Source organism: Penicillium daleae (genome assembly GCF_028827525.1).
Source record: "Penicillium daleae strain IBT 16125 chromosome Unknown utg000002l_segment0_segment0, whole genome shotgun sequence".
NCBI lineage: Eukaryota > Fungi > Ascomycota > Eurotiomycetes > Eurotiales > Aspergillaceae > Penicillium > Penicillium daleae.
The window spans coordinates 3,750,858-3,772,516 of NW_026623150.1; the positions used below are offsets into that span (position 1 = coordinate 3,750,858).

Sequence of the window (21,659 nt, forward strand, 5' to 3'; positions counted from 1 at the left end):
GATTGAAGAAAGAATCAACAGTTTGTCTCGTTCAAAACAACGGGACCTACCGCAAGCGGCAATCTCAATAACTAAGTGTACACTGTCAGCATGCGCTCTACTACCGCTCATCAGCTTGAAAAAGATGGGTCTCATCCCATCGCCATTGTTGGTATGGCAATGCGACTACCAGGAGGTGTGCGATCTGCTGCAGATTTCTGGCAATTGCTGAGTGAAGGACGTGACGGAAACTGCGTTGTCCCAGACTCGCGATATAGCGAACAGGGCTTCTATTCTGAGTCGGGGGCCCATTCATTAAGAATGCGACACGGTTACTACCTCCAAGAGGACTTGGAAACATTAGACACCTCGTTCTTTGACATGGAGGGACTCCAACCCTCCCGGATGGATCCACAGCAAAAGATGCTCCTTCAGGTGGTGTGGGACTGTCTCGAAAACGCTGGACAAGTCGACTGGCACGGAAAACCAATTGGGTGCTTTGTCGGTACGTATGGAGGAGATTGGGAAGAGATGGAATTCAGGGATCCCCAAAATGCACACAACTTCCATATGATTGGGCATGGAAAGTTTTCACTCGCAAATGTGATCTCTTATGAATTTCATTTCAATGGGCCCAGGTAAGAACAGTGCAGCATTGACATATTATTATTCTTGCTAACGATAGTACAGTATGACGATTGAGACTGGCTGTTCCTCTTCCCTTGTTGCTCTGAATCAGGCCTGCCAGGCTCTCATAATGGGAGACTGCTCTACAGCCATTGTTGCTGGATCCAATCTGATATTCACACCTACTGTTGGAATGCATGGGTCGGGTCTTAGCGTTTTCTCCCCATCCGGTATATCAAAATGCTTTGATGCCTCCGCGGATGGATACGGAAGAGGCGAGGCCGTGAATGCAGTTTGCATCAAGCGGCTGGATGATGCCTTGCGGGATGGAGACCAGATTCGGGCTGTCATTCGCTCTTCAATGGTCAACCACGATGGTCGAAGCCCTGGAATCACCACACCTTCTGCCGAGGCACAGGAAAGGTTGATACGGGAAACATACAGACGAGCCCTGATCAGTGATCTCTCGCAGACTGCCTTCGTCGAGTGTCATGGTACTGGTACTTTAGCTGGTGACCCGATTGAATGTTCTGCGATAGCCAAGACCTTCCTCGGAGAAATATACATTGGTTCGGTTTGTGTTTACCCTGCACCAGTGATTACGTACCGTCAAGAATCCGCTGACTCCTTTATCATCAGGTCAAAGCCAATGTTGGTCACTCTGAAGGGGCATCAGGACTCACGAGCCTTATCAAGGCTGTCCTCGCTTTGGAGAAAAGGATAATACCGCCCAATATCCACTTCCATGAACCAAATCCGAGAAGTATGCATTTTATCTATGACTTCAATAGAAAGTGGCTAACATTATCTTAGTTCCCTGGGATAATGGCCGCCTTCGTGTTCCCAAACGGCTTACTGCGTGGCCTCAGAATCGAAAGGAGAGAATCAGCGTCAGCAACTTTGGTATTGGTGGCTCGAATGCACATGTGAGACTGCCACAACTTGTCGCGAATTAGGGGGTTATTGACAAATTTTCAGGTAATAATTGATTCGTCCTCTTCCTTCATACCCACGGCTTTGGTAGAAAATGGTGCAAGAGAGTCACGGCCTTTGCTGCTAGTGGTTTCTGCAAAAAGCCAGGAGGCCATGTTGCGTCGAGAGCAAAGTTTGCTGAAGTACGTGACTTTGTATCCGAATCGTTTGGACGATCTTGCATATACCCTCGGTGTTCGTCGAGAACATCTGTCTCACAGGGGCTTCATCACTACGGACGGTATAGCGGCAGAGACGGAAATCACCAAGCGTTCCATTGCCAGTCGGGCCCCAAACTTGACATATGTCTTCACAGGCCAAGGTGCTCAGTGGGCCGGAATGGGCAGAGGATTAATGAAATGTTTCAAAGGCTTCTGTGACGATATACGATCCCTGGATGTTGTCTTGCAGAACTTGAAAAGACCTCCCTCGTGGAGTTTAGAAGGTAAATCATCATGACCTACAGTCATTTACCATTCAAAACAATCGCTTACACAGTGTCATAACAGTGACGCTTGCGGAGGCCGATATTGACCAGATCAACACGCCTCAACTTTCTCAAACTTTGTGCTGTGCACTACAGATCGCATTGGTAAACCTCCTCGCAACATGGGGAGTCGTACCCGCAGCAGTCATCGGTCATTCGAGTGGCGAGATCGCAGCTTCATATGCCGCTGGAGCAATTACGGCTGAGTCTGCGATAGCTTTGAGCTACTATCGTGGCCTGCTGGTAGATGAAATTGGCAAGTCTGGAGCAATGGCTGCAATTGGCCTCGGTCGCGCGCAAGTGGCATCGTATCTACAAGGCGGTGTTGTCATAGCTTGCGACAATAGCCCTAATAGCGTCACTCTGTCCGGAGAGCCTCGTCGAGTGGAAGAGATAATGAACAAGATCAGATCAGAACACCCAAATGCACTGTGCAGAATGTTGCGTGTTAATAGATCATATCATTCAGGTATTTCATTTTCTGTACTTGCTGAACAGCGAGGTGATAAAAGCCGAACAAGCTAACCAAAGGATAGGTTCTATGACAGCCGTGAGCAAGGTGTATGAGACCAGCATTCGACCATACATCAAGACTCAGAAGACAATGATTCCAATGTACTCTAGCGTGACGGGACAAATTATCTTGGACCCGAAGCAGTTTAATGCCAAATATTGGGCCCAGAATCTTGTGTCACCCGTGCTCTTCTGGGGCGCTGCCGAGTCCATTATGGAAGATCAGGCTAGGTAATTTTTCTTGGAGATTGGTCCACATTCTGCCCTTGCAGGACCTCTTCGTGACATCTTCAGATCTCTGGCTCATGAGAAGCAAGAAATGTCATATTCATCCTGCCTGATTCGTGGACAATGCCAGGCAAAATCCCTCTTAACGGCAGCCGGAGAGCTATTCCTTGGAGGTATTCAACTGAACTTCGAGGTCATCAATGGCCCTGGAAAGGTTCTCACTGATCTTGATCCCTACCCTTGGCAAAAAGGAGAGCGTCAATGGTCTGAGAGCCGAATTACTCGAGAGTGGAGATTCCGCAAGCACGCCCACCATGAGCTCTTGGGTTCACGGGTTATCGAATCGACACAGCTTGAGCCCTCGTGGAGAAATATGCTCCATATTGATGACGTTCCTTGGCTTTGGGACCATCGTATCGGAGGGTCGACAGTATTTCCCTGTGCCGGTTATATCGTTATGGCTGGTGAAGCTATACGGCAGATCACTGGGTGTGACAAATATCGCTTAAGATGTCTTCGCCTCTCTAAAGCGTTGACACTGGACGATCGTGGCCGAATAGAAGTTTTTTCGTGCTTTAGACCAGCTCGTCTGACTGAGGAGTCTGGCTCGGGGTGGTACGAATTCTCCATTTCCAGCTTTAGAAGGGGCTCATGGGTGAAGCATTGCACAGGACAAGTGCGAAGCGAAGCATCCTCGCCCACTTCGCGAGATATCAGAGGTCTTCCAAGATCTGTAACTTCCCACTCATGGTACGAGAATCTAAAGGAGCGTGGGCTCGAGTATGGGCCGAACTTCAGACTACTCCAGCACATATCAGCTCACCCAACACAACTATCTGCGACCGCCAGCTTGCAGAGAGATGGATCTCTTGATACGATTGACGCTCCGACTATTGATCAGTGCTTGCAACTTGTCGCAGTCGCAATGTCTAACGGTCTTCTTCGGAAGTGCGTCGCGATGGGAATGCCTGTGTACATTCAGGAAGTCTTTGTCGGCAAGACAGGCCCGGACGTTTTTCTTGAAGCTTTCGCAACAGGGACAGCTCTGGGAGGGGCCTCTGGGGCTGCATGTGCACAGTGGGGAGCAGAAGTGGGGGTAAAGCTTGATGGTGTGGAGTTCATGGGATTCGATGAATCCTCTTCGGCAGATGGTGATCAAAAATTGTGTTCAAATCTCGCGTGGGCACCAGATGTGGATCTGGTACCAGAAGGGTCTCTTCTCGTGCCATCTAGACCAGTGATGTCTACTGCTGATGAAACTTATGCTCCTAGACAGCAGTTCTTTGACATGTGCGTCATTGAAACCGCACGACGAATTGTTGATTTGGAGCCGTTCTCAGAGCACCTGCGCAAGTATCAACATTGGATGACGACAAAATCAGCTGTGATCCTCAAAAATCTCCAATCTATTTTGTCATCTAAGGAAAGCTCTTTCTTAAGAATACCTATTGAAGACTGGATGAAAATTCTGGCAGGCCTTAAGTGGCAGATTGAGGAAACGATGCCACTCAGCAGACATTTCGCACAACTTTCTCTTCTTGTCGTGGAGAACTGCGTTGACATCATCCAGGGGAAGTGTCAACCTTTGGGTCTACTAATGGAAAACGATGGCTTATCGCAGCTCTACAACACTGGTAACAGCAGAAATTACGAGGAGTTCTTGAGGCTCCTTAGTCATGCTCAACCCGATCTTCGGATTATTGAAATTGGAGCAGGCACTGGAGCGACGACAGCAAGAGCCCTGCAATGCCTCCACCCTGACGGAATGGATCGTCAGTATTCGCGCTATGTGTTCACTGATATTTCCTCGGCCTTTTTCCGACCAGCAATGGAAAGGTTCAAAGCACACGAGGCGCTTGAATTTGCGGTGCTAGATATCAGCCAGCCTCCAGCCAATCAAGAAGTTGAACTCGCAAGCTTTGATCTAGTGATTGCGTCCAATGTAAGTTTATTCTTCGTGTTCAGCAAGGAGTAAATACTCACGGCGTACTTCCAGGTACTACATGCCACATGCAGTATACAAGAGACTTTAAAAAATGTCAAGTCTCTCCTCAAGCCTGGTGGGCGTGTCTTGATTGAAGAAATTTGCTCTGGTGAGTTACAATATGTGAGAAAATTCTGCGTATGACTAATATACTCGAAGAGGCCCAACCAATAGACTTCATTATGGTAAGTCCATCTGCACCAAAGGCTCGGATGATTAATAGTGAGGCCAATGATTATAGGGTTTGCTCCCCGGGTGGTGGATTGGTGAAGAAGACAACCGCGTCGATGCTCCGTATATTTCGATGGATCGTTGGCGGAGCGAGCTACAAAAAGCCGGATTTGAAAATATCCACTCGGCTCCAGGCGAAGCAGAAATATACATGACCTCGATACTCGCATCTCTTCCTCCGCTACTGCATAGCGAAAAGCATACAGTCCATCTTCTCTGCAATTTGCAGAGACCAAAATGGGCAATCAATGTTGCTGAGAGGATAATGGCTCTTGGTTTTCCCGTCCGTTGGTGCGACCTTTCAGAGCCACCTCCTGCCAATGAAGACGTCATTTCCTTCCTCGACGTTGAAGAGCCATTATTGCATTCCTTGACGAGCACCCAACTTGCCCGACTTCAAGAATATCTCTCGTCATGCATATCCACTCGTATTCTGTGGCTGACCCGTAGCTCCCAGATGACTTGTCCAAATCCTCGTTATGGGTTGACCCTGGGTTTCGCGCGAACAATGCGGATGGAATATGAGATGGACTTTGACACTGTCGAGGTGGAAGAGTTGGATAGAATCTCGGAGACTGGCGTTGTTGAGATCTACAAGAAGTTTCAACAGCGGCGTTTCCGAGCTGACACAACAATGGATCATGAGTATGCCATCCAGGATGGAGTGGTTCATATTCCAAGATACCACTGGAGTAATTTGTCTGAGAACCTACTCGAAGACCCTTCAACGGCAGGTCCAAAGACTCTCGCAGTCGAGCAACCTGGGATTCTGGACTCTCTGAAGTGGATTGAAAATGAGTTGCCCACTCTAGATAAGGACGCGGTGGAGATTGATGTGAAATTCGCGGGCCTCAATTTCCGAGTAAGGCATTCGCCATCCACTTTGAGTATCAGAAATTTAACCTTATTAACAGGACTTGATGGTAAGCCTGGGAATGTTGCAAGGCAAAACTGATATTGGACTGGAAGGAAGCGGTGTGGTTCGAAGCGTTGGAAGGGACGTTACACATGTCAAGGAAGGAGATCAGGTAGTATTCCTTGCCTCGCCTGCTTTCAGTACCCGTGTCGTTGCGCCGGGTGCTCTTGTCGTCGCAATACCCGCTGGGCTCCCTTTGGATCAATCAGCAACAATTGGCTGCGCGTATACTACCGCAGCGTACTGCTTGATGAACGTGGGCCGACTGCAAAAAGATCAGGTATGAATACTTGATTTCTACCGAAATCATCCTGGAAACTTACTGATCCCATAACAGTCGGTGTTGATTCACTCTGCCGCAGGCGGAGTAGGGATCGCGTCTATCATGCTCTGTCAGATGCTCGGTGTACAGGTAAGTTGCAAATTAAGATTAAGAAGAACTACATTTGCTTCTGTAGCTCGAGCAAGCTTTGAACTACTTCTAACCCTGGTAGATATACGCTACGGTCGGTAACCAAGAGAAGGCAAAGTATCTCACTGAAACCTTCGGAATCCGGACAGAGCATATTTTCGATTCCCGGAGTACTTCCTTCGCGTCGAATTTGCTGAGAAGAACTCGAGGCCGAGGTGTCGATCTGGTCCTCAATTCCCTGGCAGGAGACCTCTTGTTGGCATCATGGGAATGTGTAGCTGAAGGAGGCATGATGGTGGAAATAGGTAAACGCGACTTTATGGGTCATTCTATGCTTCCCATGGATCGGTTCCTTGCGAATAGATCCTTTGTGGGAGTGGACATTCTTTCCCTCGCCAAATTGCGGCCCCAAGTCGTCCTAGAGTGAGTTGGCCCAGCAGGCTGGCACAATATAGGGTACCAACTAACATGGGTGGATAGGTGTTTAAGAACCGTCTCAGCCCTTTTGGCCAAGAAGTCCATTGCGCCTATTCAGCCAATGCGTGTCTTTGGAGCACGCCAAATTACCGAGGCATTTAAGTATATGCAAGAAGGCAAACACATGGGAAAGATCGTTGTCGAAATGCCAGATGATGCCCACGAACTTCTAAAGTCCAAAACCCCGGCAAAAATTTCCTTCTGTCATGACGGTGCCTATCTTTTGATAGGTGGTCTGGGCGGACTAGGTCGTGCTGTGGCGCAATGGATGGTTGAAAATGGCGCCAAACACTTGGTGTTCCTTTCACGCACTGCGGGAGCTGGTGATAACGATGCCAAGTTTGTCTACGACCTAGAGCTCCAAGGGTGTGATTCCCTCTTGATTCAGGGTGACGTCGCCAACCTGACGGATGTCAAAAAAGCAGTCGCTGCCAGCTGCAAACCGGTGAAGGGTGTCATCCATATGGCAATGCTCATGAAGGTAAAACATTATCTCTCAATATAAAAGCATATCAAGGACGAGGCTTACCAACATGTTCTCCAGGACTCCCCTTTCTTCAGCATGACTCACGAACAGTGGGAAGAAGCATTGCGTCCTAAGGTTGAGGGAGTGTGGAACCTGCACGAAGCGTTGCAGTCCCGCAGTCTCGACTTCTTCGTCATGTTCAGCTCTGTCGCCGCAGCAGCTGGCTCTGCTGGGCAAGCAAACTATGCATCCGCCAACACTTTCCTTGGTGCATTCGCACGTTATCGCCAGTCTTTGGGTCTACCAGCATCCGTCCTCGATGTTGGTTGGATCACCGACGTCGGGTATGTTAGCCAGCGACCGGAGCTCTTGGACATGATGCGGTCTAAGAACTTTATCCCTTTACGAGAGAGTCATCTCCTGGCCGCGTTGCAATTGCTCTTGTTCCCGCCCAAAATGGTTGATGGGATGCCATCGAAGTTTAGAGATGAACACCACCTGTTGATCGGATTGGGTCTCTTGTGGTCACAGGCTTCGGGTGACATGCGATGCAAGGACGCCCGGTACCGACATGACCTCGCGGTAGGAGTTGCACACCTCGAGCCACGTTCTTCGGGAGACAGTCCTATCAAAGGTCTTGTTCACGCCGTAGAGGAGAATCCTGAGATCTTACAGCATGCCCATACTGTTGACCTTCTCACTAAGGAAATGGCACTTTTGATGGGGCCATATTCAGCTGCTGTTAAGAACGAAGATTGGGCGGCCATGGCTGAAATATCGGTCGACTCGCTTGTAGCTGTGGAGGCTCGGGCATGGTTGAAGCGTAATCTCGAAGTGGAGCTTGGCCTTGTCGACATCGCAACGGCAGGCACTGTTCGGGGCGTTGTCTCTCTCACTATGGCTGCGCTGAGCCATAAATACTCCGTGAAACGGTGATATTCTGGCAAGATCATCAAGCGTTCAACTTCAGAAGTTGTTTCTATCTTGTACTTATGTCTGTCGGGAAGCCATTATATTTCTGTGACATAAATTTCAAGACACCAACTACCAAATCGAACTGATGATAAATGGAGACGAAGAATTTATCAGGCGTTATACATACTTTCATTCATGAGGTTGTTCTTTAAAGGGTTTAGAACGGGCAAAAGATTCAGTGACGAGCGCCTTCCAGAATCCCGACCTGTAGATCCTTCAAAACATTATCGGCATACGGAGAGTGAAGATGACTACCATGATAGAGTTCAGTGGCATCTTTCCCAAGTGACTGCTCAATCAGGTCACGACCACCTGGGTGAGTATCCATAAAGTCTGCGACATCATATACCACTCCGTTGATGCAGGTAAGGTGGTGCATATCGCCTGATCGCCTCTCGAAATCTTCCCAGCTCATTGGTGGAAGCTTGGATAAGGCTTGAATAGTCTCGGACTTGCCATTCTGGCCCTGGTTTTTTGCCTTCTGCTGGTTGAGGCGAGCCTGCTTTATCTCAAATGGACTAGCCGTCTTTAGATCTTTCGCCCATCCAATTCTTCCCCACAGCCAGATAATCCATCGAGAGAAATCCGGTTCATTCCAACTTACTCCGTTCCGATAATCAGTCGGAAACGCGTGGTGAAAGTTGTGGTTCGCTTCTCCTAATGTCAATATAGCGAGAAGAGGGATATTCCGCGCAGTTGTACTAGTAGAGTACGGCTGAGTGCCAACCCACGGGGCATGAGCAACTGAGTTGATCAAGAAAGTAATGTGTTGAGTCATGATAATTCGGGTCAAGCCTGCGTAAAGCATTCCACCTTTCCAGTCATTCCAGCCGCAATGAGCTACGGCACCGGGCATAAGAATGCCGACCGTGATGAGAATAGGCCAGTACATACGATCCTGCCAGATCACAACTGGGTCATTTTTCAAGTCTGACAGGTCCACCGGCCCCCACGCTTTCTCGTTCAGCCCAAGGAGCCAGCCAACATGGGAGAAGAGTAGACCTCTTTTGGCGTTGTAGGGATCCTGCTCTGTATCTGTATATTTGTGGTGGGCTCGGTGATGTTTCACCCACCATAGAATAGGCCATTGATTTTGGGCAGCCCCAACAACTGCAAGCACGATTCTTATCCCCAAGCACGCCGAGAACGATCGGTGAGCCCAAAGTCGATGATAACCTACCGTCACGTTAACTACCGACCTCTCGAAATTCAAAGGTCTTTGGGTATTGTGACCCACTCACCAATTGTAATGCTGAAGCCACCTATGATGCCCCAAGTAATTGCCATGATGATAGTGTTTTTCTTAGCAACTACATAAGGGGCGGCAAGAATTATGAAACAAATTGGTCCCAAAAGGCTCGTATGGAGAAATCCGTGGAAATTTTGTCGATACCACTCGAATTCGGCCTTCCAGGTATGGCGGGAAGCAGGGCGCGACACCAGTCGAACGAGTTTGCCGTGTGGATTTGACATTATGATAATAAAGCAGTTCTGTAAGAGACCAAGCCCATCAATTGCGCATTGTTGAATGAGTCTTTAAAGGTCCCCTTACAGACGAGAGTCAACCGTTGTTTATATGACACGCAGCCATTGCGCTGATCTTTTTTTTTTTTCTCTTTTTCTTGCTTTTTCCCTCCTTGCATGAGGTATGCAGTTGATGCATTGGTTTCGCATGAACATATCAACCACTAAACACAAACTCGACGCAGCATGTGAATTAACAGACAGGGTATAACTAATATTTGCTATTTCCATAAACTTTGTGAAGGTTCACTGAGAGCAGTCCGGGTGTGTCACAACAGCTTGCCTAAATGGGATTTTCATGTCCTTCCACCCTGCAGATGTCATAATTGTTGAATGGACTCCAAAGAATGAATGAAGTAGCTGGTATTAAATAAGGCACATTCGGAAGGGTTGGAAACAAGCCCACTTTTTCTAACCCCTCTTAGCTACAATAGACTCGGGGTGACCAGAGGTTTTGGTTAAAAATCCTACAGGAAACAATAATCGAAATCTTGGCCTAGAGCCATTTTTATTAGGGCGGCACTCTAGGGAACCCCCCCCCCCTCCCTGCGGGCGCTTAGAGGCTACTCGGTTACACGGTCCCTACTGCCTAAAGATCAAGGCATGAATCCCTATTCAGGTTTAGTGCACGACCAACATGAATTCATCACCCTCTACCTCGCCCGGCAGAATATTTGCGCCTAAGGCAGAATTTCCCTTGACCTCACTATCAGCCTCCACCCATTCATCACCATCTCTAAAGCTCTCTCCACCGCCTACCTAATCTAGCACCAATCGGCAGCAGTAGCCAAGCAGTTAACGCGGTTACCCCAGAAGATGCGTGGCAGTTTACTGCCGAATCGCAGGTAAAGAAATACGCGAATTCTATATAGTTCGATCATCAAAATATGGGTTTGTAAACAGTCGCTAAGCGTGCAGTTTACTGTGTAAGTCACAACAGTAGACGGTAGAGACCAAGATGGCTGAAAAGTGGCAGAATGGAAATTTGGTGACCTATAATAACTCACTAAACGCATCACAACGCTAAGCCCAAATAGGAACTTTTGCTTTGAAATCGAGGCACAGGGTCCTTGGAGTACTGCCCTAAAGATATCCTGAATACTACAGCAGTAAGTAAGAGCGATTAATAAAGCGTATAGAGCTTGCATAAAGATTGTATAAAGAAGAATAACTAATGTCTAATTATTCAGCCCCTTCGAGCCTGGGGAAGGTCAGAAACTAGGAGTCTTTGTATTAAGGTTATGACCCCTCCCAAGTACAGTCTGACTGCATCGGACCTCCGTGAACTGTGCCCCGTATTAAATAGCTTGAAGCTTCCATTGTCTGACTGCAACAGTAGCGCTGCCCTGGTGCCCGTGGTTCGATACATTCTGCACAATACCCGCTGCTAGCTTGCCCAGAAATCCCCTCGTTCACCCGTCCTTCTGGAAGTGCCAAGACAAAGAAAAGCGGTCATGATTCAAGCAATGCATCAGTCATTTAAACAAAGCCAGCATTTGTTAGCACGAGTCAGTAGTTAACTAACTAGGTAGCCTTTGCATGACTCAAGGAAAATATAGGACAAAGACCACATCTGCTACTCCAGCACCAGCACCAACAACCACATCATAGGTCTTGGCATGGCCGATCTTCTCTTCGGATATCATATGAAACATCTGAAACCGGACAACCGAGGTTCTCCAATGGCACGGTAATTCCCCCAGATTCTCGTATACCTTGAGGCCTTGCAGTCCCGCAGAATGGCAATTACATATAGCAAGACGAATAATTTGCGAGTACCAATTTTATGCAGCTTATATCGATATTTAGATATAGACCTACACAATCAAAATATGAGGTGCATAAGACATAAGGTCGGAAATGATCCTGACCACGATGGCAGCATAAGGGCCTTGACTAAGAGCGCGATCACCCAGAGAAGCGGGGGTTCTAGGCATCTCGGAAGGCTGTCTCGAAGCAGCCACGTCCATTCCTCCACAAAACGCAAATCAAAACGCTATCATAGGCCACTTGGTCTCAAGTTTCTGGGGAACCGGGCCCATTGTTCCCCCGATTGATAGCCCGTTGCATACGAATGGACCACTTGCACGTCTCCCGGAGGAACCATTAACCGTGCATATGCCGGCTTGGGTGGATTGACGCCGTGGTTCCAGGACCCTATGATGTACCTTTGTCCATTCACAAAGACTGGACCGGGCTCATCATGCAGTATTCGATCGTGTTGCCAGCATACGGCCGACGGAATACTCGGGGACGGCCCCGTTCCCTCGCTAGCGTGCCATGTGCAAATGAATTCGGTCATGGCCTCCCTTCGCCCCGACCGAACCCCACATTGGCATATTAAGACAAACATCCTTTCCTGGAGCTGAGACTGCTGACCTGGTTGATAAATCTGGTCTCCTTTAAGTCTCGACCATCCAGAACCAGGCCATCATGATTGAAGCAGTCGTGGGCGATTTGACGCCCACTAGGGCGGCCCTATGGTTTCTGGGGCTATTCACGGCTTTCTGCGTGTTTCGCAAGTTCCAAGCTTCTGCGCAGATCGCCCGAATGGGTGCTCGTGCTCCCAAAGTCAAGTTTCGTCTCCCATATGGTATGATTCAAAATGCGCTTGTCCAGCATGAGCGGTAGACACAAAAACATGACGGGAACCAAGCTAACAAATCATCAGCTCTCGACTTCATCTACAAGGGCCAAGTTGCCAACCTCAAGCACGAGGATATCGAATTCTGGAATGATACCATCATGGCAGCCAGCGGCCGCGACAACTGCAAGACCGCCGAAGTCGATGCTGGCATCTCTACCCGCGTGGTGCTAACCATGGACCCCGAAAACATCAAGGCGCTGCTCACTGGCCAGTTCGCGGACTACGGCAAAGGGGAGCCTTTCCACCGCGAGTGGAAGGAGTTCCTTGGAGACAGCATCTTTGCGACGGACGGCGAGCTATGGTCGCGCTCGCGCCAGCTCATCCGGCCCATGTTCGCGCGTGAGCGACTCGTCGATACCGAGATCTTCGAGAAGCATATGCAGAAGCTTATCCCCCTACTCGGCGGTGACCCTAACGGTAGCAAGGTCGTCGATGTTGGTTCGCTGTTCTTCCGGTATACTCTCGACGCGGCGACCGACTACCTCCTCGGCCAGGGAACCGACAGTCTCGAGAATCCAGCTACACGCTTTGCCGAGGCGTTCAGATATGTGCAACAACGACAAGCGGAACTTTTCCGATTCGGGTAAGCAACACCATCCCCCGATCTTGTGTGATGCTCAGCATCGAATTCCGATGGGAAGCACAAAACCTAATCTGAGTTTCCTCATCAATAGCGTCTTCAACTTTGCCATGTCACGCACTGAATTCCGCCGCAATCTTAAAATCATGGATGGCTTCCTTCAGCCTTACATCGAGACCGTGCTGGCCATGTCTCCAGACGAACTAGACCAAAAGCTCTCCAAACGTGAGACGTTCCTTCACGCCCTGGCCCGCTTCACCCGTGACCCCAAAGTCCTCCGCGACCAACTCGTCGCCGTCCTCCTCGCCGGCCGCGACACTACCGCCGGTACACTCTCCTTCTGTCTCTTCGAACTAGCCCGCCATCCCAAAGTCGTCGCCAAACTACGCACCGAGATCCGCGATAGACTCGGCGTCGGCGCTGACGCCCAGAAACCCTCGTACGATGATCTCAAGACGATGAAGTATCTCAATGCCGTGATCAACGAGACTATGCGCTTCTACCCGGTCGTTCCCTTTAATGTCCGCTATTCGCTGAAGGATACCACCCTCCCTCGCGGCGGTGGGCCAGACGGACAGTCCCCCGTCGGTGTACGCGCCAACACTCGCGTTATCTACTCCACGCTCCTTATGCAGCGTGATCCGGATCTGTATGATGGGCCGGAATCGAAGAATTACTTTGATCCGGGCCGGTGGATTCCTGAGCGTTGGGTAGAGGGGTGGCAGCCGCGGCCGTGGCATTTTATTCCGTTCAATGGAGGTCCACGAATCTGTATTGGGCAGCAGTTTGCGACTATTGAGATGGGGTATACTATTATTCGGATTTTGCAGGCTTATGAGAAGATTGTCGCGCTGCCGGTTAATGGAGAGGATTGTGTTAAGGATCCGGTGTTGAGGTTTGAGGTTACTCTTAGTCCTGGGGCGGAGTTTAATTGTGTCTTTGTTAAGGAGGGGGAGGAGGCTGTTAAGGCTGGTGTTTGAAGGGATGGTATAGGTATGGTAGGTGGAATATGGATGGTATATTGTGAATATGGTGCGGTTGACTTAGGCTTAAGCCGACGATCTCCTCTCTGCTTTATGTGGCTCGATTCTGGAGTTGAGCCTGCACTAACTACGATGTATACGAGAGACAACTTGCAATGTCTATTTTAGTTCAAAACAAATTGAATCATCATTCTGTGAATAATAGTACACACACAACAGATTTACTCATAAACCAGCTCAGCCTTCCGAGCAGGCAAGCCCGAGTTTCCAAACGCCAGAAAGATCATTCACCAACTGGAACTGGAACTGGAAGTATGACTCGAACAGGCATCTCCATCTCCATATCTGGACCGGCCCAGTCTTAGAAATAACTCAACTTCAACTTCCTCAACTTCTTCAACTTCTGCAAAATCTCCACCTTCCTCAACTCCAAAAACAAATCCTCCTCATCCGCATCATCCAAATCCCCCGAAACACTAATCAACGGCGTCTTTGCCGGCGAAAAGTCCCAATCCCGATTCCTATCTCTATCTGTATCTCCATTTGCTGCCGTCCTCGTCTTCACCTTCAATGTCGCACCCAGACCACCACTCGTCACTAGCTCCGAAACCAGCGGCGAGGCATTCTGTCGCGGGACAGCTTTGGGAATACCCATACCCCGATTCTCGCTCGGTGCCGTGGGCGGCCCGTTTGTCGTGGCCTTGTTCGTGTTGTTAGGCAGAGCTTCGTGCGCGACAGACTTTTTCTCGCCGTCGGTACTCCTATCTCCGTCCTGATTCTGGGTAGTATCTGAACCAATCCAGCCTCTGCTCATACGCACGGCTTTCTCCCACTGACCGAATTTAGTTGCGCTCTCTTCACGGCTGATTTGAGGCTCGAAGACGGCGCCACCGGCGCGGTTGATATCGCGTAATTCGGCAAAGTTGCGCCACATGCCGACTGCGAGGCCTGCGGCGATCGCGGCACCTAGGGCGGTGGTCTCGCGCATTTTGGGGCGGTAGACTGGGATGGAGATGAGGTCTGCTTGGGTCTGGTGGTTGTGGAGTGGTTAGAGTTGGTTGAGATGTTAGGATTGTATGTATTGAGGGCTGGAGGCGATCTTACCTGCATTGCTAGGTCTGAGTTGCTCATGCCTCCGTCCACAGCGAGCTCGGAAAGGGCTTTCCCACTGTCCTTTTCCATTGCGTCGAGAATGGCTTTTGTCTGGAAGCAGGTTGCTTCGAGAGTTGCGCGGGCAATGTGGCCCTTTTGCGTATACTGGGTGATGCCAACTACAGATGGACCAGCCAGTCAGACATTACGATCAAATCACAGACAGGACTGGATGAGGCTCGGGTCATATCCCGGGACTTACAGATCGTCCCTTTGGCATCATCAATCCAATAGGGCGCAAATAACCCACTAAACGCAGTCACAAACACACATCCCCCATTATCCTCCACCGTCAATGCCAAGTCATTCACCTCCTTCGAATCCTGGAAAAATGACAGATTATTCTGCAAGAATTTGACCCCAGATCCGGCCACCGCAATGCTGCCCTCCAGCGCATAAACGGGCTTCCCACCAAAATCATACGCTACCGTCGCCAGCAGCCCGTGTTTCGAGATCACTGGCTTCTCGCCCACGTTATACAGCAAGAAGCAGCCAGTACCGTAGGTATTCTTCGCCATACCCGGCGAGAAGCCCTTCTGTCCAACCAATGCAGACGACTGATCTCCCAAACATCCCATAATGGGGACTTGGGCGAGAACACCACTCGCAATCACCCCGTACGCAGAGGGATCACTTGAGGGGACAATCCTCGGTAAATGAATCTTCCCCTTGATACCAAAGAAATCCAACAGCGCATCATCATACTGCAACGTCTCCAGATTAACAAACATAGTCCGCGACGCGTTTGTCGAATCCGAGACAAACACGTTCGCCGCAACGCCACCATTCAAACGATAAACCAGCCAGGCATCGACGGTTCCAAACGCCAACGTCCCGCGGTCAAAAGCATCTTTCACCTTGGGCACATGCTCCAGCATCCAGAGCAGCTTTGTCGCGGAGGAGTAGGTTGATAGCGGGAGGCCGCAGAGGGATTGGAGGTGGGACGCCCCCGGGCGGGTCTTTAGCTCGGAGACGATGGACTGGGAGCGTGTATCGGTCCATACAATGGCGTTGTGGAGGGGTTCGCCGGTTTCGTGGTCCCAGACGACGGTTGTTTCGCGCTGGTTGGTGATTCCCACGCAGGCGATGCTGGTGCGGGCGTGGCCTTGGCTTTCGAAGGATTGGACGGCGCCCGCGATGCAGGTTTCCACGGATGAGACGAGTTCGAGAGGGTCGTGTTCGTGCCAGCTGGAGTTGAGGAAGCAGGTTAGTCTTTCGGGTTTCGTGAAGGGCTTTTATTTTTCGTCTCTCTTTTTTTTTTTCTTTTTTTTTGGATTTTTTGGGCTTTCGTCGAGGGTTTATTCCACTTACCCCGGATGTGGGTATATCTGGCCAAACTCCACCTGATGAGAAGCGACGGGTTCCCCATCACGATTGAAGATCAGAAATCGGGTGCTGGTAGTCCCCTGATCGATTGACCCAACGAACATTTCGGAGGGCTGCATCGCTGTCCAGATCAACGTGGACGAGAGGGGTATTGGGGGCAGGGGAGGTTCTACTAAGGACGGAACGCAACGCAACGCTCTATGCAGTTATGGGGGTATCAACAAAAGATTAACATAAACGACATGACTTCCTCAGAGACAAGAGAAGAAATGAAAAGATGGCTTGATTCTCCTTAAATAACATTGCCAGAGAGCTGCTGTGACACCAAAAGTTCCCGTGCGCGCGGGGTGAGCTGTTGGGGGGAAAGGAGGGTTGACGAGAATCAAGAAGCTGGGCAGGGCACCAGATTGGTGGGATTATTGGAGTTGACCAGGTCCAGTTAGCCAGGGGTGGGGGGCTCATCCAGAAGATTGGTCCGAGGCTGGCAAAGGTGAAATAGGCTTGAGCGTGGTAGAACTATGGAGTTCAGTCCTGGCTGCTACTTACTCCTCCTGTTCAGGCCCAGTTCAGGAGGTCGGGGCTCGATACTCCGAGCACATGCCTGGAGACGCGAGCATCTTGCCAGAACTTTGCAACGTGCTGACTGCTTCATGCTTCCTGCTGGCCATGCATAGTATAGTTGCATACAGCATCCAGACCAGGCCCTTGCTAATTTAACAGACCAGCCAGACTCGACAGGAGTACTGTACTCACGTACATTGTCCTGTACGTGAGAGGACCCCGATCAACGCTCCACTCCGACGATCTTTCCGGGGGAACAAACCCACCTGACAGAAGAACAACCAGACACTCGAAGAATACGAGATGCCTGCCATCTTCAACAATGGCCATTATGAACTGCATGGACCACTCTCTTACCCGTCCATCCTACTACTGTACCAGATTGTTCCTCCCAAACAACCCACACAAAGACTCACCAGCTGGAGGAATTGTGGGGGCCACCCGACGCGTTCCAGGCGTTCCACTCTCGAATCGCCCCGCCGTGGAGAAGGCCAAACTCCACTCTGCATTATGATGCCTGTCAACCAGCAGCAAGTTGCAACGACCACGACCAACACGAGTATGACCATTATCACCAGCCCAAGCATCCCCATTCAACCAACCCAGTCCAAACTGCAACCCCGTCGGAATCCCAAGCGGACTGGCACGCCCTGCCCTGGTCGGCACTTGGCCTGCCGGTCTCGTTTTTGTCGGTGAGATGAATGCGCTGCGGCGATAACTGACGAATCCGATCGTCTGATTTTCTCGAGGAGGACAAAGGACGAGATCGCCCCTTCCCATTCACCGTTGCCTCTCACCGGTCTCAATGTCATGCATTGAGATTCCGGGGTCTATCCTGGTCGTCACAATGCGACAATGCATGGGTTCAAAGAGCCACAAAGAAACGGGGGCCTTGAAGTGGTCACACGAGCGCGGAATTGGGTAATAGGGTGTCATCATCTCCCTTGCTCCAAGAGATCAAGACCTCAAAGAATCTAGGCGACCGCAAAAACGAAGCTCAAATTACTACCCATCAAACTGCACCTCGACATAAACATGCCCATGTCAATTCCAGGGGTTCGGAAAGGAACGGCGTGTTGAAAGGCAGACGGCCAAGTCCAGCCTCCCTGCTTAGGTCGGTTCGGTTGCTGGTCGGTACTGGTACTGGAGACGATGAAAAAAAAAACATCCCGTCTACTTTCCAACTACCGTCCTCACTGACAATTGCAAAACCTTCGAGCTGGCAGGTACGGTTCGAACTTCTAGAAATCGCAATGATACCTGCGCGGTCTTTGCAAAGTCCGTCGATTTGCCGATACGTAACAGAAGCAATGGAAGCTTCTCCGTACAACCATCCAACCACCCCCTTCCAATGCCCGGATTGCAGTTTTGGTTTGTTGCCGGGGCGTGCCAGGGACTTTGTCTGCGTCGCGGAGCCATTGGGAACGACGCGCATTTTTTTTGGTGTCACCATCCCGCTTATTCCAGCACAATTGGGAGGCGTGTGTCTGTTTATTCCCCCCTGCAAATGGCGAATCAAGGAAAAGGAACACATTTACGGTGGTAATTGTTACTCGCTTCAACAGCTCTGTACGTCTTGGATCCTCTTGGCTCCGGGAATCAGAAATGGGCCGGCGTTTCCCGGTCAAACGGCTGTCCATACAAACGCGAACCATTGGGCTTGAAGAAATGTGTGCTGTCAGAAATTCTATACCTCCATTTGAGAGAGTGACATGTTCATTGCATTCCGCTCTTTCCTTTTGGGCAGGAAAGAAGGTAGAGAGAAAAAGCAGCAACAATCCCCATCAGTGGAAGTTTTTCTGGAGAATGGAATTGTATCCAAGTATCAAAGCCCCAACTAACACCCCCAAGTCTGCGTATGTGTCTATGTCTGTGCTCGCTATTGTCCTCATCCTTGTCTCGGCCTGAGCGGCCCTGTACCCCTGTACTGGTCTATCACGCCGGTCTTCCCTGTTACGCTCTCGCGAGCTTGGTGAGAAAAGGAAAAACACGCTTTCCTCCGAGGACCCTGCATCCTCCAATAGAGCGGATTTGCGAGCAGCCCGGTGGCAAAGTTTGAGTGGAAGGTGTTACACGGCTAGGGCTGGTGGTCGGTGATATATCGCTAGTTGACCGCGCTGTTAGAAGCGCTGTTGCTGTACTTGCTTTGTTCACGAGTCGATTGTTTCATACATCCTCTGGGAAAGACGTCGATTTTATATCTCCACTCCATTTGCGTCAGAGTGAATACTTGAATGGGCTCCGCGGCTGCAACTACTTTCCCGTCGATGTCGACTACTCACAAAGAGATAGGGTCACCGGGGAGTCAAGATAGTGGATGTACCTCTCTATACATAGGGAGTAAGCACGACGCCTCGATTCACGATGCATCCTCCGGACTGGACATCGTATCCGGCGAACCATCATTACTCTGGTACAAGATCCGGGCCTACGGACGGGATGCCTTCTCCGAGTTCTTTGGCACAATGATATTGATACTCTTTGGCGATGGCGTCGTCGCCCAGGTACTCCTCAGCCACGGCCAGAAGGGCGACTACCAGTCCATCTCGTGGGGGTGGGGGTGAGTATCGCCCATACCATCACAACACTCCATCACCTACTACAGTCTCCTCTAACCATGCCTTTTTCCAGACTGGGCGTCATGCTAGGCGTATACGTCAGCGGATCATCAGGAGCCCACATCAATCCCGCCGTAACATTCGCAAACTGCATCTACCGCGGCTTCCCCTGGCGCAAATTCCCCATCTACATGCTCGCCCAATTACTCGGCGCCATGTGCGGCGCAGCCATCGTCTACGGAAACTACAAATCCGCCATCGACGTCTACGAGGGTGGCCCGGATATTCGCACTGTACCGGGTTACTCGACTACCGCGACGGCGGGCATCTTTTGTACCTACCCAGCTGAATTCATCACTAAGACTGGCCAATTCTTCTCCGAGTTCCTGGCTAGTGCGATTCTGATGTTTGTGATATTCGCGCTGAAAGATGATGGGAATTTAGGGGCGGGTCCGTTGACTCCTCTCGCGCTGTTTTTCGTGATTTTTGGCATTGGCGCTTGTTTTGGCTGGGAGACTGGGTATGCTATTAACCTTGCGAGGGACTTTGGCCCTCGACTTGTCTCGTATATGTTGGGGTATGGACACGAGGTGTGGGCTGCTGGAAATTATTACTTTTGGGTATGTGATCGAGTCTTTGCACTTTCTTTGCTTAAATCCTCAAGTGGTTATTTTCTCACGCTAAGTTTGGTTCAATTAGGTCCCCATGGTCGCCCCGTTCCTGGGCTGCACATTGGGCGGATGGCTCTACGATGTCTTCTTGTATACTGGACTAGACAGTCCTGTCAACATGCCTTGGCTGGGTATCAAGCGGATGTTCCGCCCCAGTCGTAGACAACAAGTAGCCCTGCCCAGTCCTGTCTGACTCTGTAACGATCTCATGACCCACGAGATCATGAAAATTGAAATGAAATGTCAGCATTATGTAGCTTGATGGTACAAACTTATTTTTGTTGTCACCTTCTGCCAATGCGTACTCTCAGGAATTCTCTTGCAAGGAAATTCCCAACCCCGTACCATGGTAATGAATGTACAATGGCATTGCTTCCTGCAGAACATCCCAGTTCCAGTCACACTCGATCCAGCAAAGGGATAATAGAATCGGCTTCTATGAAATTCCAGGAAGCATGGTTACCTCGATGACATCGTGTCAGGGACCACAAGAATTCAGTCCCAAACTACCACCCGCATTAACCCACGGCGTCTGCAGTCATGTGCGCGCCTTCAATTTTCGAAGCACGAAGAAGAATACAGGGAGGGAAAAGGTTTCTTGCATGTTCACCGCCATCAAGTATCTGAGCCGCGAAATTAGAAACCGTTTATTAAGCGGATACCTTCTTTAAGGATATTTGAAATCAACTTTCACGCTGCACAACCAGAACTGAAGAGAGACGGCATACTTCAAAGAGGACTCATGTAAAGCGAATCCCACAAGACGTGAAACAAGTATTTAGTAAGAATTGTCACACTAAAATGGCCAGCGCACAATCCACAAATCCTCCCACGAGTCCCTGCCGATCAACTAACCTTGGCTTAATTCTCATTGCGACAGAAAGGGAATTAGGAACCTTTTCGGGCAGTAGACCCAACAAACCTCTACCTTCTCCACACTTGAGCAATTGACAATCGCCCAACCTGCAGTAATGAAGTGCAGATGCTACTCAAAAAGATACAAAAGCCCTAATCACTACAATATGAAACTGCCCACTATGAATCAAGAAGTACTCGGGCTATCTGCGCGTAGCAAACACCGCTCACGTCATGTAGGCAAAAAACTTGCATAACGCAGCGCAGCGCGTAGGACACACCATGCCATGCCATGCCATGCTTATAAACTCGACATGGGACAGTACCTAGGGGCATGCAGGCTAAATGGCAAGTCGGCACGACACACAATACAAGAGAAGGAGTCTTGGTAGGTTTGCGCGCGACGTATATAATGCACGGGCTATAGAGGGTGTATTTGGTGAAGCTTTCTCCTCTTTGTTTGTGGATTCTATTGGGATGGTTGGGATTAAACCTTTGAAGTCAGATACCTAAGTAACCAATATAACTAGGCTTG

General features: G+C 49.9%; 5 protein-coding genes across 5 annotated transcripts; 3 read left to right on the forward strand and 2 right to left on the reverse strand.

Annotated features, from left to right (window-relative positions):
- Nucleotides 1-90: 90 nt before the first annotated feature.
- Nucleotides 91-8,228, forward strand: N7458_002348 (type I polyketide synthase; the record flags this gene model as incomplete). Its single annotated transcript, XM_056905731.1, has 16 exons — nt 91-617; nt 670-1,180; nt 1,246-1,369; nt 1,420-1,532; nt 1,585-2,023; nt 2,088-2,444; nt 2,602-2,809; nt 2,873-4,748; nt 4,803-4,899; nt 4,950-4,975; nt 5,032-5,883; nt 5,936-6,217; nt 6,275-6,349; nt 6,432-6,772; nt 6,830-7,307; nt 7,371-8,228. 16 exons carry the CDS (start codon nt 91-93, stop codon nt 8,226-8,228), a joined length of 7,164 nt encoding a protein of 2,387 aa, XP_056769838.1.
- Nucleotides 8,229-8,442: 214 nt separating this feature from the next.
- On the reverse strand, nt 8,443-9,740 carry N7458_002349 (acyl-CoA desaturase; the record flags this gene model as incomplete). Its single annotated transcript, XM_056905732.1, has 2 exons — nt 8,443-9,377; nt 9,509-9,740. The coding sequence occupies 2 exons, from the start codon at nt 9,738-9,740 to the stop codon at nt 8,443-8,445; spliced, it is 1,167 nt and encodes a 388-aa protein (XP_056769839.1).
- A 2,484-nt stretch (nt 9,741-12,224) lies between these two features.
- Nucleotides 12,225-13,998, forward strand: N7458_002350 (cytochrome P450; the record flags this gene model as incomplete). The annotated part of the gene is made up of 3 exons (XM_056905733.1): nt 12,225-12,384; nt 12,463-13,021; nt 13,113-13,998. The coding sequence occupies 3 exons, from the start codon at nt 12,225-12,227 to the stop codon at nt 13,996-13,998; spliced, it is 1,605 nt and encodes a 534-aa protein (XP_056769840.1).
- Nucleotides 13,999-14,362: 364 nt separating this feature from the next.
- Nucleotides 14,363-16,598, reverse strand: N7458_002351 (glycerol kinase; the record flags this gene model as incomplete). The annotated part of the gene is made up of 4 exons (XM_056905734.1): nt 14,363-15,031; nt 15,106-15,272; nt 15,356-16,341; nt 16,465-16,598. The coding sequence occupies 4 exons, from the start codon at nt 16,596-16,598 to the stop codon at nt 14,363-14,365; spliced, it is 1,956 nt and encodes a 651-aa protein (XP_056769841.1).
- Nucleotides 16,599-19,274: 2,676 nt separating this feature from the next.
- Nucleotides 19,275-20,462, forward strand: N7458_002352 (MIP/aquaporin family protein; the record flags this gene model as incomplete). Its single annotated transcript, XM_056905735.1, has 3 exons — nt 19,275-19,600; nt 19,672-20,218; nt 20,298-20,462. 3 exons carry the CDS (start codon nt 19,275-19,277, stop codon nt 20,460-20,462), a joined length of 1,038 nt encoding a protein of 345 aa, XP_056769842.1.
- Between the last annotated feature and the right edge of the window lie 1,197 nt (nt 20,463-21,659).